General features: G+C 38.9%; 1 protein-coding gene across 5 annotated transcripts in view; it reads right to left on the bottom strand.

Annotated features, from left to right (window-relative positions):
* BORCS5 (BLOC-1 related complex subunit 5) overlaps positions 1 to 16,406 on the bottom strand; it is a 36,939-nt gene that overhangs the window by 18,691 nt on the left and 1,842 nt on the right. For all 5 annotated transcript variants that reach the window (XM_034440376.3, XM_087873306.1, XM_034440378.3 and 2 more), the window contains exon 2: positions 16,244 to 16,387. In XM_034440376.3, the coding sequence (XP_034296267.1) occupies positions 16,244 to 16,387 (144 nt within the window). The remainder of the gene's footprint in view (positions 1 to 16,243; positions 16,388 to 16,406) is intronic.

Below are 16,406 nucleotides of genomic sequence, written 5' to 3'. Positions count from 1 at the left end.
CTGTTCCACGTTTCTGTTGCTAAATGAGATAGTTGTTAAGTGAGTTTTGCCCCATTTTATGACCTTTCTTGCCATTGCTGTTAAATGAATCACTGCAGTTGTTAAATTAGCAATATGGTTGTTAAATGAATCTGGCTTCCCCATTGACTTTGCTTGACAGAAGGCTGCAAAAGGGGATCACATGACCCTGGCACACTGTAACCGTGACAAATGAGCCAGTTGCCAAAGATCTAAATTTTGATCATGTGATACCCCCTTCTCCCCTCCCCTCCCCCCCCTCCGGGCAGGGATGCTGCAATGGTCCTATGTGAAAAATGGTCAAAAAGTCACTTTTTTCATGTTGTAACTTTGAACGGTCACAAAAAAAAAAAAAAAAAAAAGATTGTTAAGTCAGAGGTGGCCGACTATGGCCCTTTTATGACTTGTGGACTTCAATTCCCAGAATTCCTGAGCTAACATGGCTGGTTCAGGAATTCTGGGAGTTGAAGTCCATAAGTCATAAAAGGGCCATAGTTGCCCACCCCTGTTGTAAGTCAAGGACTACCTGTACAGTTTTCTACACTTTTGTTTTTACGACTCTGTAATCCTTTAATTTGGGGTTGAATGGGGATCAACTGGACGGAGCTGAGCATTTAGTGGCCGGATGCCCTGCCTGACGCCTATGTGGAGTTTGCAGCAGATATTTTTTTTCTTTTGCGCCCTAAGAAAGAAACATCTGCCTCTACCTAGAATTGAACTCTCAACCTTCTGAGTGGGAGGAGAGCTTAGCAACAGAAATGTTGGGCTTGGTTGTGGTCGTACGTTGAGGACTACTTGTATTTCTATTACTCAGTTCTGTTAGTGAATTCCCTCCCTCCCTGACCCAGCCCTCCTTTGCTACTCTGACCATGCCTTTTCTCTCTCCAGGAATTTTAAATATTTTAACCGCATGTAATTCTTTGATAACTCTGTCATATGCCAAGACCTCATGATCCACTTTAATCACTCAGATCAATCAATCTATAGTATTTATTCAGTTAATGACCAGCGAACTTTAAAAGAACAAAAATAGAATGACGCAAATGAATAATATACAGTACCAACAACTAACAACCACTCATGACTGATTCCAACAGAGATGGCTCCACCTGAGGTATCATTGAAGAATATTAGGAAACTTCAGCTATTCTATAAACAAAGTACAGTATGTTCTTATTAATTCATCAGTGATGTCTAGCTTATCACATCCAAGGTCAATCCATGTCTTTTGTGACCTTTGGGTAGGTTATTTTCCCCGTAACTTCCTTTCTTAGAGTAGATGTTACTACGCAAATGAAACAAACAAATGTTAAAAAGTTATGATATTTTCCAAGCGTATCTAAGCTATATTAAAGTGACCAAGATATCTTTACAGTCCCCAAGGCACGTCATAACTTTTGAGCACCCCTCATGCTTGGAAATTGAAAGTTGAAAAACGGGGCGCGTGGAGACTTCTGGAAGGGGCGGGGAGGGGAGTGGCCAGCCAGCAATTTAACAATTGGGTCAGCCACTGGTTTTATCCCCTATCCCCCTGCAAATGTATCAGGAAATTAAAAGCTGTAAAATGCAGAGAAGCCCTCCAATAACAATTAACTACTTTATAGAGTGTTAAACAGTCAGTATCTGCTGCTGAGAAGGAAAACTGGGACGTCTAGCATCTGCTGGGCAATTACCTGGTCATAACACTTACAGACAAAAGCAAGACACCAGCTTGCCAAAGACTACTCTATCATGTTTTCCACTCTGACACACTGTTGTCAGACTTGTCTGATTATGTGAAAATATATAGCTGTTTTTCTACCAAAAAGCAAAACCTCAAAGCAGCTACGGGGAAAAAATAAGTCACTTAAAACGAACAAAAATCATTGCAAAAAATGTTGAATAAGTAGCATCCTGGGCAGCACAAAACAAGCAACAAAGAGCAGGAGAAGCCGAGAGGATGGATGGAAAGCTATCTCTGTCTTCTTCCATGTTATATCATTATCAAGCGCATACATAATACAGACTCCATTAAAAACTTGATTCTACACTATTGGGCTCTTACTCCAAAAGGTAAAAAAAAAGAGAGAGGAACGATCAGGCCTCATGGTGATTGGACAGGTCATGTGATCACCTTTTGAGAAGCAAAATTGATAAGAAAGACAGATTCACTTAACAACCGTGTTACTAGCTTATCAACCGCAGTGATTCACTTAGCAACTGTGGAAAGAAAGGTCGTAAAATGGGGCAAAGCTCACTTAACAAATGTCTCACTTAACAAAATTTGGGGCTCAACTGTGGTCGTAAATCAAGGACTATCTGAATAGAGGACTACCTGGATAGAGCCTTGGTGGTGCAGCAGACTAAAATGCTGTTAAGTAACACCAGCTACCTGCAATTACTGCAAGTTCGAATCTCACCAGGCTCAAGGTTGACTCAGCCTTCCATCCTTTCAAGGTAGGTAAAATGAGGACCCGGATTGAGGGGGCAATAAGCTGACTTTGTATAAAAAAGAACACCGCTTAGGGGGGGCCAAAAGCCCTACTAAGCAGGTATATACAAAAGTATGAAGGCTATTGCTTGATGCATTGTAAGCCGCCCTGAGTCTCCGGAGAAGGGCGGCATATAAATCGAACCAATAAATAAATAAATACTGAAAATCCACTCCTGTTATAGAGTGGACTACAATACCTAACCCTAACCCAGAGTCATTTACTTGAGATGGGCAGCTATAAAAAATAAATTAATTAATTAAATCCCTGCAAGTATGCACAAGGGCAATTTAACTTGATAACCATTGTTCATTCAGGCAAAACAACTATTTAATTCTGCTCACAGAGGTGAATATGTTAGGAACTTAGGAGTGATTGCCAAGATCAAGGACACCAGAAAGGATTCAGACTCCAGATCTGATTAAAATACCGTTTATTTGGATGAGCAGGAAATCTCTGCATTCTTAGCTGCCATATCCGTTCATTATTTCCTGTCAAGACATGACTGGAGTTGAGCGGCTTTTCAAATTCTTCTCATCTATGTTAACCAAGCATAAAAGTCATAATATTATTGATGTGCTTAAGTGGGACAGAGCAGGAACACCCAATTATCTCAGGCTACTTCCTTCGCTTGGCTGTTTATGTCTCCAATTATAGGCTGCCTTATCAGCAGCTTCAAACTTGAATCTGAAATGTCCCTGAAACTTCCCTGTAACAATTACTTCCTCTTACCTTCAAACTAGTGGGGGGGAAGGGGCGCCGAATGCTTTCCAAATTAAAATGCACAAGTACAATGATGATACTGTGAGGATGTTCCAGATATCTGGGTGAACCAGTCCATCTGTAAACAATCGGGACAAAAAAACGGATTGTCACAAATTGAAGACTTGCTCCCTATGTGACAATTAAGTCAAATGGCCAGGTCTTCAATGAATAACAATATTGTAAAGCAGGAGTCTCCATCCTTGGCAACTTTAAGACTTGTGGACTTCAACTCCCAGAATTCCTCAGCTAGAATTCTCGGAGTTGAAGTCCACAAGTCTTAAAGTTGCCAAGGTTGGAGACCCCTGCTTTAAAAGGTATGTTAAAATACACATCCATCGCTTCATACAATATCCTAGGCCAATGTTTCTCAACTTTATTTTGGAGCCTCAACTTGGGCGAACTTCAACTCCCAGAATTCCCCAGCCAGCATTCGGGAGTTAAAGTCCACCTATCTTAAAGTTGCCACGGGTGAGAAATGTTGGGCGAGGCCTGTTCTCTTTACAATTCTTACATCCAGGTGTTCCATGCTTATTATGGCCTGTTAAGCTGGGCTCCAATATTCTACGTATTCGTTGTACATAAAGTAAAAAACTAAACTGCATCATATCCTCCAAATTTCGTAAGAGGAATGTGAAAATTATTCAGGTGAAAATAATGTTTAAAAGCCCTGTCTTTTTTTTTTTTTAAAAGCACATTTTCAATTCACGCTGGAAAATGGCAGCCAAAATTGTTGTTTGTTCAAGGTGGTGAAACATTTTGTATGATTAGTCCCACACAGTTGCTTTGATTTAATCCTGGTGACACAGCAAACCAGAAAGACCAGCCTGACGAGGAAATACAAGGATATCATCTCACTTTGTGAATGGTACTGAATGAGCAACCCTGGCTTAAGATAAATGAAAGGATATAAACCAGGAAGGAGGATTCAGAATGTTTCCTTTGTGTTCTATTTTTCTCCTTTTGAGACAAAAGCAACTCAGAAGAGCTTTTAAAAAATAACCAACGTCACTGACGTTCAAGGTTTTCATAAATACTGATTAAAATTAAGACCCTTGATTCTTTACGCAATTTGATAGCAGGGATAATAGAACCAAATGATCACATTACTGGGAAGGGTTTCTGGGAAGAAGCTGATGATATTTAAAATAGAAGAAGCAACTTTGCTACACAGCAAGTTTATGGTACATGCAAACAATTACATCAGTTACACCTTGTAAAAATGTGACTAACCACTCAATCTTTGGCTCAAAATAAAGCTACTTCATTCTTTTAAAATATATTTTCCCAGGACACACTTAGCTGCAGTGAATGATTTCTTAGGAGATGAAAGGCCATATATTGTTAGAAGTCTTCCTTCATCTAAGTTCTCTGGAATGGCCAAGCTATGGGTCCAATTTCTCATACAGAGGTTTGGGACATCTGTTATATGCATCTTAACAACAAAGTGATCTGGGCTAGGCAAAGGGTGTCCTCCATATTCATACTGCATCTCATCCACTCCAAAATAAAGGCCTAATCCCAACACAAATTGCCTTCTATTTACAAGAGTTTATTTAGTGACTGTTCGAAGGTACAAATGGCTCTGAAAAAAAGTGACTTATGACCGCTTTTCACATTTATGACATGGAGTTGCAGCATCTCCATGTTCATGAGATCAAAATTCAGATGCTTGGTAACTGACTCATGACAGTTGCAGTGTCCCGGGGGTCACGTGATCCCCTTTTGCGACCGTCTGACAAGCGAAGTCAATGGGGGAAGCCAGATTCATTTAACCACCGTGTTACTAACTTAACAGAGGCATTGATTCACTTAACAACTGTGGCAAAAAAGTTCATAAAATGGGGCAAAACTCAACAAACGCCTCCACTTTTCAACTGAAATTTTGGACTCAATTGTGGTCATAAGCTGAGGACTACCTGTATTGAGACCATGATTATTGCCATAACCCCATGCTTAACATAGAGGCCATGCACCCATGAAGGTAACCTGGATGTCCCTTGGGGTATGTAAATTGAAATAATCCAAGATCAAACGCCTCAAGAATGTCAACATCCATCTTCAGTTTACATCCAGGAGTTGTAAAAGGGTATCACAGGCTGTTCACCACAAGCAGTTCTGCTTGTCCTCATAGCAGACTTCTTCATAAAGGCACAGGCAACCAGTGTCTCTTGAGGTAGGGCTCCTTGTAACTACTAGACTATTAGAAATCACTGACTACACCACTTGGTGAACTTGGTGTTCATCAACAGTTTGATGAAGGGGAAAGGGGAAATTCAGCCTTTGTTATTTCTTCTGATTGCATGTTTAATATCATATTATTAGCAACATTAAAGCTAAAATAAAATGGACAAAGTAATTTTAAATGCAGTAATGAAAAATGGGGCATTCCAAATAGACTGGGCAATATTCCACTTTTAGAAAGAGATTTTTTTGTCAGTGAGGTATTGTGGGAAGTTAAAACCCACCTAGAAAATTAAATATTTTAGTATTTTTTATTTTATTTTATTTTTTATTTATAAATAAATATTTTTATTTTATTTATTTTTTTATTTTATTTTTTTATTTATTTATTATTTTATTATTATTTTATTTTATTTATTTTATTTTTTATTTTATTAATGGCCCTTTGTGAATGGGTCATTAAGGCCTGAGCCAGCTCATCTGCAACACAAAATACATAATAGGACCTATCTAGCAACAGAAACTCACCACAATGGCACCTGGGAAGATTACATCAGCCAGCACTCAAACAAGCCTGGGACACAGACAAAGCCTACAAAGTTAGCTAAGAGACCCCCGCCCCCTGGGAGACTGACAGCCAATGGGATACATTTTTTACACAGGAACAGGAAACACTAAGGTGGGGCCCACAGAGGGTATTAAACTCAGGAACTCTCAGCATCTCGGCCCTTTTTTTCTTCTTCACCCAACCTCATCAAGGCACGAGATCCCCTTTTTCTCTAGGACCTCAAACCATGTGGTCCTGTCCACCATTAAAACCAAGTTTCTAAGCAGCCACCGTATCTCCAGTGTCTTTTTCCCCACTTGGAACTGAACCCAGAAGGACATTTCTTCCAACAGTATTTAACAGCAAAGAGATTTTTGATTACATTTAAAGGAGATGAATGTGCACTATTCAGAATGAGTCAGAAGCATATGAAAATAAACATTTGTATTGATGATATACAATAAAGGAAAATGCAGACCTCTCTAAAAGTAACAAAGGAATGAAATCATTCATATTTGGACGTATTTGGTATGATGAGGAACAGGCACTCAGAAAGAATTGTGGAATAACAGATACAAGAGTTAATGAAGGGTCTGTTTGAATTGGAGTGGGTTACAAATATTGTGAATGTAAATAAATAAAATTTCAAGATAATCACATGGTCAAAAATGATGAAATGTGAGTTAGGTAAGCTAGCCAAAACAAGAGACACACATTGTTATCTAAATAGGAAAACACTTTTTTTCAGTGTAGCTTTTATTACAAATGTTATACAAAAAGGTAAAAGGTTACACAAACCAGTATTACAGACAGTAAGGAAAGAAAAGAAAAAAAAATCTTTAAAAAAGGAAAAATTGCAAGAAAAGAAAAAAAGTTAAAGAAAAGAAAGAAAAAAGTATAAAGTGGCTTCTTTATACTGTGATCCCAAAGGTGCTTTTTTCAAGAGGCAACTGGACTTCTGGTTTTTCTTTGAAGACATTTCGCTTCTCATCCAAGAAGCTTCTTCAGCTCTGACTGGCTGGTGGGGAAATAGAAGGAAATATCTTTAAGGAAAAACAAATGAAGTTCAGTTGCCTCCTGAAAAAGCATCTTTGGGACAACCATGACCTGTATGACTGAAAATCTCCAAAGACATTTATACTGTCATATTCTTCATAGTAGACCTAACTACAAATACATTTGATCTCTCTAAAGTTACATCATATTACTCTTCTTTCTATAATCTATCCTGTCTTAATGAAAACCATATGTCACAAGTTTATTTTTTTTCATTTTTATGCAAAATGTCCATAAGTGGCTTCTAGTCAGTAACAAAGGCAGATAATGTCTTTTCTCTAATCAAAAAATTTAAATTATCCATGTCAGCACATCGATCAACTTCAACTTCACCGACCATTCTTCCATAGTATGTAGTGCCAAATCTTTCCATCTCTATGCATACAATAAATGTAGCTTTTTATTTAGATTCAAATAATCTTCCATGGCTTTTTTTCTCTAGCTGTTTATCCATTAATCATAAAAGAAGTTCTGGCTTCAAATGAATATTGATCTTTAAAGTTGTTTGTACAATGAATGCAGATAAACTTTTCCAGAGTATTGTCTACGGAGATTTTCAGTCATCCAGGTCATGATTGTCTCAAAGGTGCTTTTTCAAAAAGCAACTGGACTTCCTTTGTTTTTCCTTAAAGACATTTCACTTCTCATCCAAGAAGCTTCTTCAGTTCTTTCCAGATTATTATTCATTGTGCTAGTTTCTCATTTAAATCCTTCTTTTAAGCAGCCCAAGAAGCTGTTCATTCTTGGTTATTATTTAGAACTTTTTATCTCTTTTTGGTCGGTGCTGAGAGGAAATCTGTTTTCATACACTGTTTCTATCCTAACCCCTAATATTTTGTTTGGACATATCCCTTCGGGGGTTTGAAAGAACATCAGAAACGATAATACATGCATGCAAAATGTATCTTTATTTTGGATTCAGATTTATTGGCTGGTACGAATCACTTTGAGATATATCTGGGAATAATGAGAAATCAAGTTTTATAGCTTTGTAGATTTTTCTGTACTTCAATTCCCAAGAGCTGAAATAGCAAAAGAACATTGAGAGGTGCTTGGTGCTAAGCAAGTATAAACCATTTGGTTTTGAACCACTTCAAGCAGGAAATATAACAAAACACCCCGCTTCTTGCATAAAATGGGCAGTTTTGAGTATTTTGACTCTTTCGAACTTTAACCAGGGTATATTACACTTGCATGGCTGCTTCAAATCATTTCTAAAATAATCAGAACAATCTGTTTCACACTCAAATAATCAGTTTAGCATTTGAAATTGGGACTTTTGTAGTTTAAAGCAGCTTTATGCTTGAAATAGTTCTAAGGAAACATTTTTCACACCCTACTGGGTATTGCATATTAATAACATCTGGAGGACCATGGCTTCCCCAAGTCTGATTTAGATTAAGGCACAGCTCAACCAGAGTTTAAACGTAATGCAAGAGCTGTGGCACCTGATAATCTCTATGCTGCTAAAACTCTTATTGTCATGACCTTTCACTAGAAGAAACAGTGCATCATAAGGCAACAGATTTTTCAACCATGATACCTCAAATGGGCTAACTTACAGAATGTGTCCCAAGACCAGGGACCCATGATTCCCAAAGGAATGACATTTGGGGAAGCTATGGCTGCTTCAGTGTTTACTGGCTGCTGTTCAACTGCTGCTGCGATCACATGATCTTCATTTTCAACATTCCGTGACAGTTTCCCAGCCAGTCTCACAATCCCTTGCTCTCCCCAATCCAGAAGCAGTGATTTAACTGCCTGCTGGGGAGGGGAGGAGATCTCCAAAGCTCCCTATCAGATTCCAGGGTAGGAAAAGAACAAGGAAACTCAACGGGAAGCTGGACAGAAGTCAGAAGTTGCTCCTACTCCCATGTTTTTTTGGGGGGGGGGGGTTTGCCTGTCCTTGGCCATTCTGTTTCTCTATTTAGGTAGGGAAATATAGATAGTCCTCAATTTACAACAGTTCATTTAGTGACCATTCAGAGTTACAATGGCACTGAAAAAAAGTTATTACTGTTTTTCACACTTATGACCATTGCATCGTCCCCATGGTCACATGATCAAAGTTCAGATGCTTGGCAACTGGCATGTATTTATGACGGTTGCTGTGTCCCAGGGTCATGTGATGACTTTTTGTGCCTTCTAATAAACAAAGTCAAGGGGGAAGCCAGATTCACTTTACAACCAGGTTACCAACTTATCAACTGCAGTGATTCACTTAACAACTGAGGCAAGAAAGGTCATAACACGGGGCAAAATTCACTTAACAAATGTCTCAGTGAAGAAATTTTGGACTCAATTGTGGTCGTAAGTCAAGGACTACTGTATGTCTGAAATGATGATTCAGCAGGGCACTGGTTGTCTAGTCTATTCCAAAATGTCCTTTTATTCCAATTTTAGTGGGGAAATGTGAAGCAAAAGGTATCAATTCAGACACTGTTTAATAAACAGTGGTTTATTAAATTGATACCAGAATTTTGGGAGTTGAAATCCACACATTTGAAAATTCTCCAGGTTGAGAAACACGGCACCCATTCAGTGTAAGACTACTTTCTATACTGCACAGCAAGATAACTGGATTTGATATCAAATGAAAACTCATTAAGGATTTAAATTCGACCCCCAAATCATCAGTGGGGCAACCTGTTCAATGCAGGTACTTTTTTAAAGAAGCAAAGTCATTTGTAATTCACAACAGGGATTCAGAGAGCTACTCCAGACACAATCACTGAGTTGTCTAAAGCTTAGGATATTAATGATTAGTCTTTTTTGCAGTACACCATTAAAACTTGCTAATGGAAACTTTTTTTAAAAAAATGGTTTATTTGAGGTTAATGGGTACTGTTGCTGTAGAAGGAATGGACATTCCAAATAGCTTTAACGTGCATGAAATTAGCTGTGTATTACTGGGACTTCAACCTATATTTTTTAACATCTTCAGTTTCACACAAAGAACGGCTATCGAAAAACATATATGTAAAGCCGAGCCACAAATGGGAACGGCTGTGTGAAAACATCGTGGTACACAAACTGCTCGATTTATGCCAAGAGAGCACTGGTGGGCCATAGCTGTGCTACAATAAAAACACACTGCCTTTTTATCAATCAAATAATCACAACAAACAAAACTCCCCGCAAAGCAAATAATTTTTATGATGGGTAGACCTAGAAACCCTGTTTCCATGGATCGTGTTTGTCCAATTTGGAGCAGAGGAAAACAAATGTGATGGATAATTTGAAGAAAGACAATTGGGGCTATCCAGAGCTACCATGGCAGACCAGAGCTACCGTGGATTGGATTCCATCTATCTGCCAGCCGCCTAACCTTTAGTTGGTTGCAAAACCAAATGCAAAGCAGCCAGGAATCTGGAGGCTTAAACTATGGCTTGCTCAAGGATACGCAGTCTTTCCAAAAAGAATTATGAAACCTTAAAGTCTGGGACAAGCATTGCTGTAAATGTTGAAGGCTATCAAAAGCATCTTTATACTATGTTCCTCTGATTTTGTAAAGGAAAAAAAAAATGGCTACGTATATATATATAGCCATACACACACGCACAATAATACACACACACATTCACGCACAAGTAAAATATATTTATAAACTGCTCTTCACTCAACCCCAGTTTCCTTTTACTTCCTCCTTGCTCCTCCTTGACGCCACTTCTCATATTGTGCTGTTTGTGTGGAAAAAAACAGGCCTGCTCTTGCCAAGAGTGACCTCAGCTCATTCTTATTTGGTGATACACAGGAGAATTTCACTCTAACAAACACTTGCAAAGTTTCAAAGCCCCAAGGTTATTGGCGGCCTTTCGCTGTTTGCACGAGTTGCTTGTTTTCTTGTGACCTTTGATGGCTATAGACAAAAAACAAACAAACCCAGGACTGTTATAAAAAGGTTTTAAATGATATTCCCTTTACGACAACACCACCAATAATCTGAATAATAATATGATTAAACAATAATCTGAGGCAAAAACAGAAAGCCCCAAAAATACTGTGCAACCTGAATCCTGAAAAATCTCTTTTTTCCCCAATGATAGTTGCAAAAACATAGCAAGGCCAAAGAAGCAAAACGAAAAAAATACAAAACACCCCCTCCCCCAATTCTTTTGCAAATTTAAATGGTTATCCAGAGTTTTTTAAACTGGGACAATGACAACCAAGGGAGAGAAACAGTCACAGCAAATCAATGACCAACAAGAGCCTTAGCACACTAACTTGTTGAAGCCACCTCTCAAAATTGACTATGTCCAAGTTAAACTGTACCACTTTCCAATTACTGTAAGCAGGAATATAGTTTTGGGAAAAGCAGTAGAGCAATAATCAAACTGAGGCAAAGCCAACCTCAATTTATTGGAACATTAACATTCCATAACAAGTGGTTTTCAGGGATGGTCAGCGGTCCCATGGAAACCACTCTTTGATCTTCAGGTTGGCACCTTAGCCATCCAATCTCAAAAAAGTCCCTTCATACCAATCACCTGAATACCTGCAGAACATCCCGTGATGCCGATTGTCATCATTTTTTTCCTAAAAGCATAGGCTTTACATCAATAAGTAGCATTAATCAATTAGTAACAATGTCGACTGGCGGCCCCTAGGGGGAGGGCCTTCTCTGTGGGGGCACCTACTATCTGGAACGAGCTCCCCCCGGAGATACGGAGGATCCCGGATCTGCGCACTTTCCGCCGTGCTTTGAAGACACTCCTATTCCAGCAGGCCGGCCTGACCTAATTTTCTCCCCTTCTTTTAAATTTTTAAACTGAAATTTTAATTCATTTTAAATTATTGGGAGTTTTAAATTGTCTCGGGCAAAAATTATTTAATTGGGTTTTAATTATGTTTTAACTTTTGTATTTATGTGTTTTATTTTGTGCCTGTTTACCGCCCTGAGTCCTTCGGGAGTAGGGCGGTATACAAATTTAATAAAATGAAATGAAAATGAAATGAAAGTAACAAGGAGTCGTTCTTATATCTTAGTTGACTCTCCACCAGCAATCTGATTCCTTTCTTCTAGCTCAGTGTTTCTCAACCTGAAAAACTTTGAAAGGTGTGGGATTTAATTCCCAGAAAATTTAGCAATGTTCAAACTAGTCATGGAATTATGGGAAGTGAAGTCCACATACCTTAGCATTGCCCAGGTTGGGAAACACTATTGCAATTCATCCTGACTTCAGGTCTCAGAACAAAAGAGTTCTTATGAAGTCCCTGTGTGGAACTGCCCTTGAATCTGGGCATGTAGCTTCCCCTAAGACCTCTTGCTATTCTGGGATCCTGTTCCCTTAAACCAGTGTTTCTCAATCTTGGCACCTATAAGAGGTGAAGACTTCAACTCCCAGAATTCCGCTGAAGTCCACACATTTTCATGTTACCATGGTTGAAAAACACTGCCTTAAACAGTACTCAAGATTCTTGGGACTGCTCTGCTCTGAATTTATACTTGCGCTCTTTCCTGTGGGGTCTGTGCCAAAATTCCACTTTCCTCCTATCAAACTATCTCCCAACCTTGCATGACTTGAGTAATTTGGGGTGCCTTGTCTAGCCTGAAAAAAAGAGAGCAGAACTTCATTCCCTACATTGCTGGGGATGTAAAACAGATCATCATGCTGGAGCTGGCTTTTAAAGGACAAGAATGAGATGGACGGAGACAAAACCCTAAACATACATGATTAATAAAAAGGGTCCAGATTGTAATTTAACATCAATGTTTATTCCTAACATCTATAAAATAGCAAATGCAATTTCAATTTTTGGAACAGGTGGTAAAAATGGAGGTACTGTAAAAATGGGTCCATTAATCTCTTTTACTGAAAAAGTGTTTTTTTAAAAAAGCAACCAAAGATATAAATGATGATTACAGGGATGGGTTTTTTTTCCAACATGTTAGCTAGATTGATAATTTCATCGACTCATCACTAGGATGATAAGATTCTTTTCCTAATCAGGCCTTGATTGTTCTCAACCCATTAATATATAATGTGAAGTTTGGATTTTGTGTATGTGTGTGTGCCAACATGCCTAATGTTAAACAGCATTTATTTTTTTGACATCTTTTTGAGCTTCAGAAATGGTTGAATATAATAATCCAGTCCACTATATCTTCCTCATTTCCACTCATCATTAAAAGGAGCATGAGGCCAAATTTTTCATTTGGATAAAAGGGAATGTACCCTCCATGTTACAAATCTTGCTCCTTCCCATTCATCTGTGGGCTCTGAGGATCTTTTCCGAGCCTTTAGGGAAATGCTTCTGATCACTTAGGTTTGGGGGTTTTTATTTTAAAGTTCTCCAACAGAACTGCTATGCATCAGATAGGTGGGAAACAGTGCCACCTGTTGGATTTAGAATTTTTATGTGCAAAATATTTTAGGTTTGTCCAAATATTTTACCAAAGTTGGCAAACGGCTATTTATAAGTATTTGGAGCCTCCAATTACTTAATACTAAAATGTTGCTTTGGGACCATATGTCAAAATGAAGTTTTCTGTGACCCAAATAATAATCAGGGCGGATGGAACCGCACGAGGTAAGGGTAACATTAAGCCATTTTCTGCTTCAAACCAGCTTCTCGAGATAGGCTTCTGCCAGCAGTAATGGAAACATTTGAGAAAGAGACTCAGGATGGGCATACAACAAAAACAGACATTCATGCAGTTAAGGCTACTTCAGTTTTGCCTGCAGTACCACTGGGTCAAAGGATCATATGGGTGGGTGGATAGATGATGTTGAGATGCCTCACCCATTTGCAACTGCCCTTAACTATGTTCAGCAAAGCGTTAGAGTAACACCCAATATTTGCCTCCAATACAGCATTCCACTTTTTACAATCAAACAAAGGTATCCAGACACTTAACCTGACAACAGTATTGAATGAGGAACAGAATTCACCAAGCATGGATCAACCTTGAATAGTAAAAGGATTTCACCCAACTTCCAGAAATGTATTCCTTGATATTGAAGTCAGGATATTGATAAAGCCATTTAAATTTGATAGATATATGAATACTGGCTCTGTATTAAATGCCTGGCTTGTTGTTTCGAGTAAGTTTCATGTTTCATTACTTGGGCATCTGTAGCCCTTTCCTTATCAGCAGGGACATAATTAAATGTCAAATTCACTTATAGTCAATGTTGTATATGCTTGTAGCAGAAGTTCACTGACACGGCTCAGCTAGGGCAGACACTTCATTGCAGACAAGACAGCAGTCACACACTCACAGAATGTGCACATACTGCTGAACATATAATACAAATAACACATCTGAGCCGTGGGGGCACAGTGGTTAGAGTGCAGTACTTCAGGCTACTTCTGCCGACTGCCTGCAGTTTGGCAGTTCAAATCTCACCAGGTTTAGGGTTGATTCAGCCTTCCACCCTTCCGAGGTCGGTAAAATGAGGACCCAGATTGTTGGGGGCAATATGCTGACTCTGTAAATCACTTAGAGGGCTATAAAGCGGTATATAAGTCTACTGCTATTGCTATTTTAATTTTAGATTTTTTCCTCCTGCTTTTTTAAGTTGACCGAAATTTAGCTATAACCTTTTCAGTCTAGAGATTAGGAGTCTCCTATTCAGTGCCAGATGTCTGGCCAGAGTAGTTCTGATTCATACCGTGTGAACTTCAACTCCCAGCTCTGCCTCACCAGCATAACAATGGGAAACCTGACTTTTGGATATAAATGAGGGATCCCTCCCATAGCATCAGGTTTCAATCCTTTAAGAGACTTGCAACCATTCCTGGTATTCTGCAGCTACAACATATTCCCAGAAAAAGTAGCATTTGTTTCAAAGGGTGGCACTGGGTGTGACATGTAAAGCATCATGTGCTTAAAAAACAGCTCAACCAAAAACAGCTGAGAATTGTTCCCTGCCCCCACTTTCCATCTTTAGGCAATTCAACCAATCACTGCCAAAGACTTACGTCCCAAAAAATATTTATTCAAACTTTTCTACATTAGCTTATCAAGCAACTGTCTTTGTTCAAAACTATAAAGTAGAAGGGCCAAATTTAAATTTTCAAAATTTAATACTATTGCTATTAATTGTAATAGCAGCAGCATGAAAAATAAAGCTGGCAATGAGCTTAGGACAATACATGTTAACAAGGCATCTGGAAAAAACCTGTTTTATGCAGTCTTCCCCCAGAAGTACTTAGATTTATTAACTGTATTTATGTATTAAATTTCTATGCTGCACATCTCACTGATACAGTAACTATGGGCAGTTTGATGGAAAGATAGTTTTCCTGTGTTTTTAAAAACTTTACCTTAAACTGCAACATGGTAGCTACACTCTACAAAAAGGGCTGCAAAACTAGAATTACATCTTTCAGTACTGTAACTAGCCTCTTCACGCCATCTGTCACAAGAGTAACTTTTGAAGTTATAAATGATGCTGAGAAGGACATAAAGGTAAAAGTATCCCTGTGAGTTTTACCCCGCTAGTTGTGACCAACTTTAGAGGGTGGTGCTCAGCCTCCGTTTCTTAAGCCGAAGAGCCAGCATTGTCCCGAGATGTTACCATGGTCATGTGGCCGGTATGACATCATGCTGCAGCATAGAGCATGCAGCAAAACACAGAACATGATTACCTTCTTGCGTGCTTATATATGGTACCTACTTGCATTTGCATGCTTTCGAACTGCTAGGTTGGCAGGAGGAGCTGGGCCAAGTGACAGTAACTCTGTCATGTGTCATTCAGGTTCGAACTGCCGAGCTGTAGACCTTTAACAGTCTAAGACTCAGCATCTTAACCACTGAGCCACAGCATCCCACCTGGGAAGGAGAAGGGACTTTAATAGCCTTAGGCAAGAGCTAATGCTGCCCTCAGCATCACATTACATGGAAAAAAGTGGCAGATGGCTACATAGAAAAGACTGCTCCACATTCAAACCTACACAAACATAAATTTGACGGCAATTTTTCAAAAATAATAATTTTTGTTTTGCTGAACAAAAGTCTTAAAGCCAACAGTATTATAACTTCAATTACAAAATACTTAAAGGACTGTATGAGGAAGAGGAAGAGGAGAGGCCATTACTGGTTTTGCTCATTTCTTTTTTCTGCTTTCAAAACTTAACAGCCCAAAACAAAGGAGACTAAATAAGAGGAAAGACAGAAATGTTATGAAACACAAGGAATCAACAGTGTTGGGGATGGAGAAACTATTATCAAAGTTGTTTGAAGTTTGGATATTCTTACCTTTCAACAGAGGTTGGAAAGTGGGGATTTCTTGCAGTTTTATGACATCTGGATCACTGCTGACATTCCGTGATGCCTGAGTCCCTTGGGCTACCACCACAATATCATCCATTTTAGCCCGTTGCTTGGCTGGTGAAGGGGATGCTGAGAAAAAGGACACAAA

The sequence above is a fragment of the Pantherophis guttatus genome, chromosome 7 (genome assembly GCF_059756535.1).
Source record: "Pantherophis guttatus breed Tessera chromosome 7, ASM5975653v1, whole genome shotgun sequence".
NCBI classification, from domain to species: Eukaryota; Metazoa; Chordata; class Lepidosauria; order Squamata; family Colubridae; genus Pantherophis; species Pantherophis guttatus.
The sequence above is the reverse complement of the archived record's forward strand: the minus strand, read 5'-3'. Positions and strand labels throughout refer to the sequence as shown.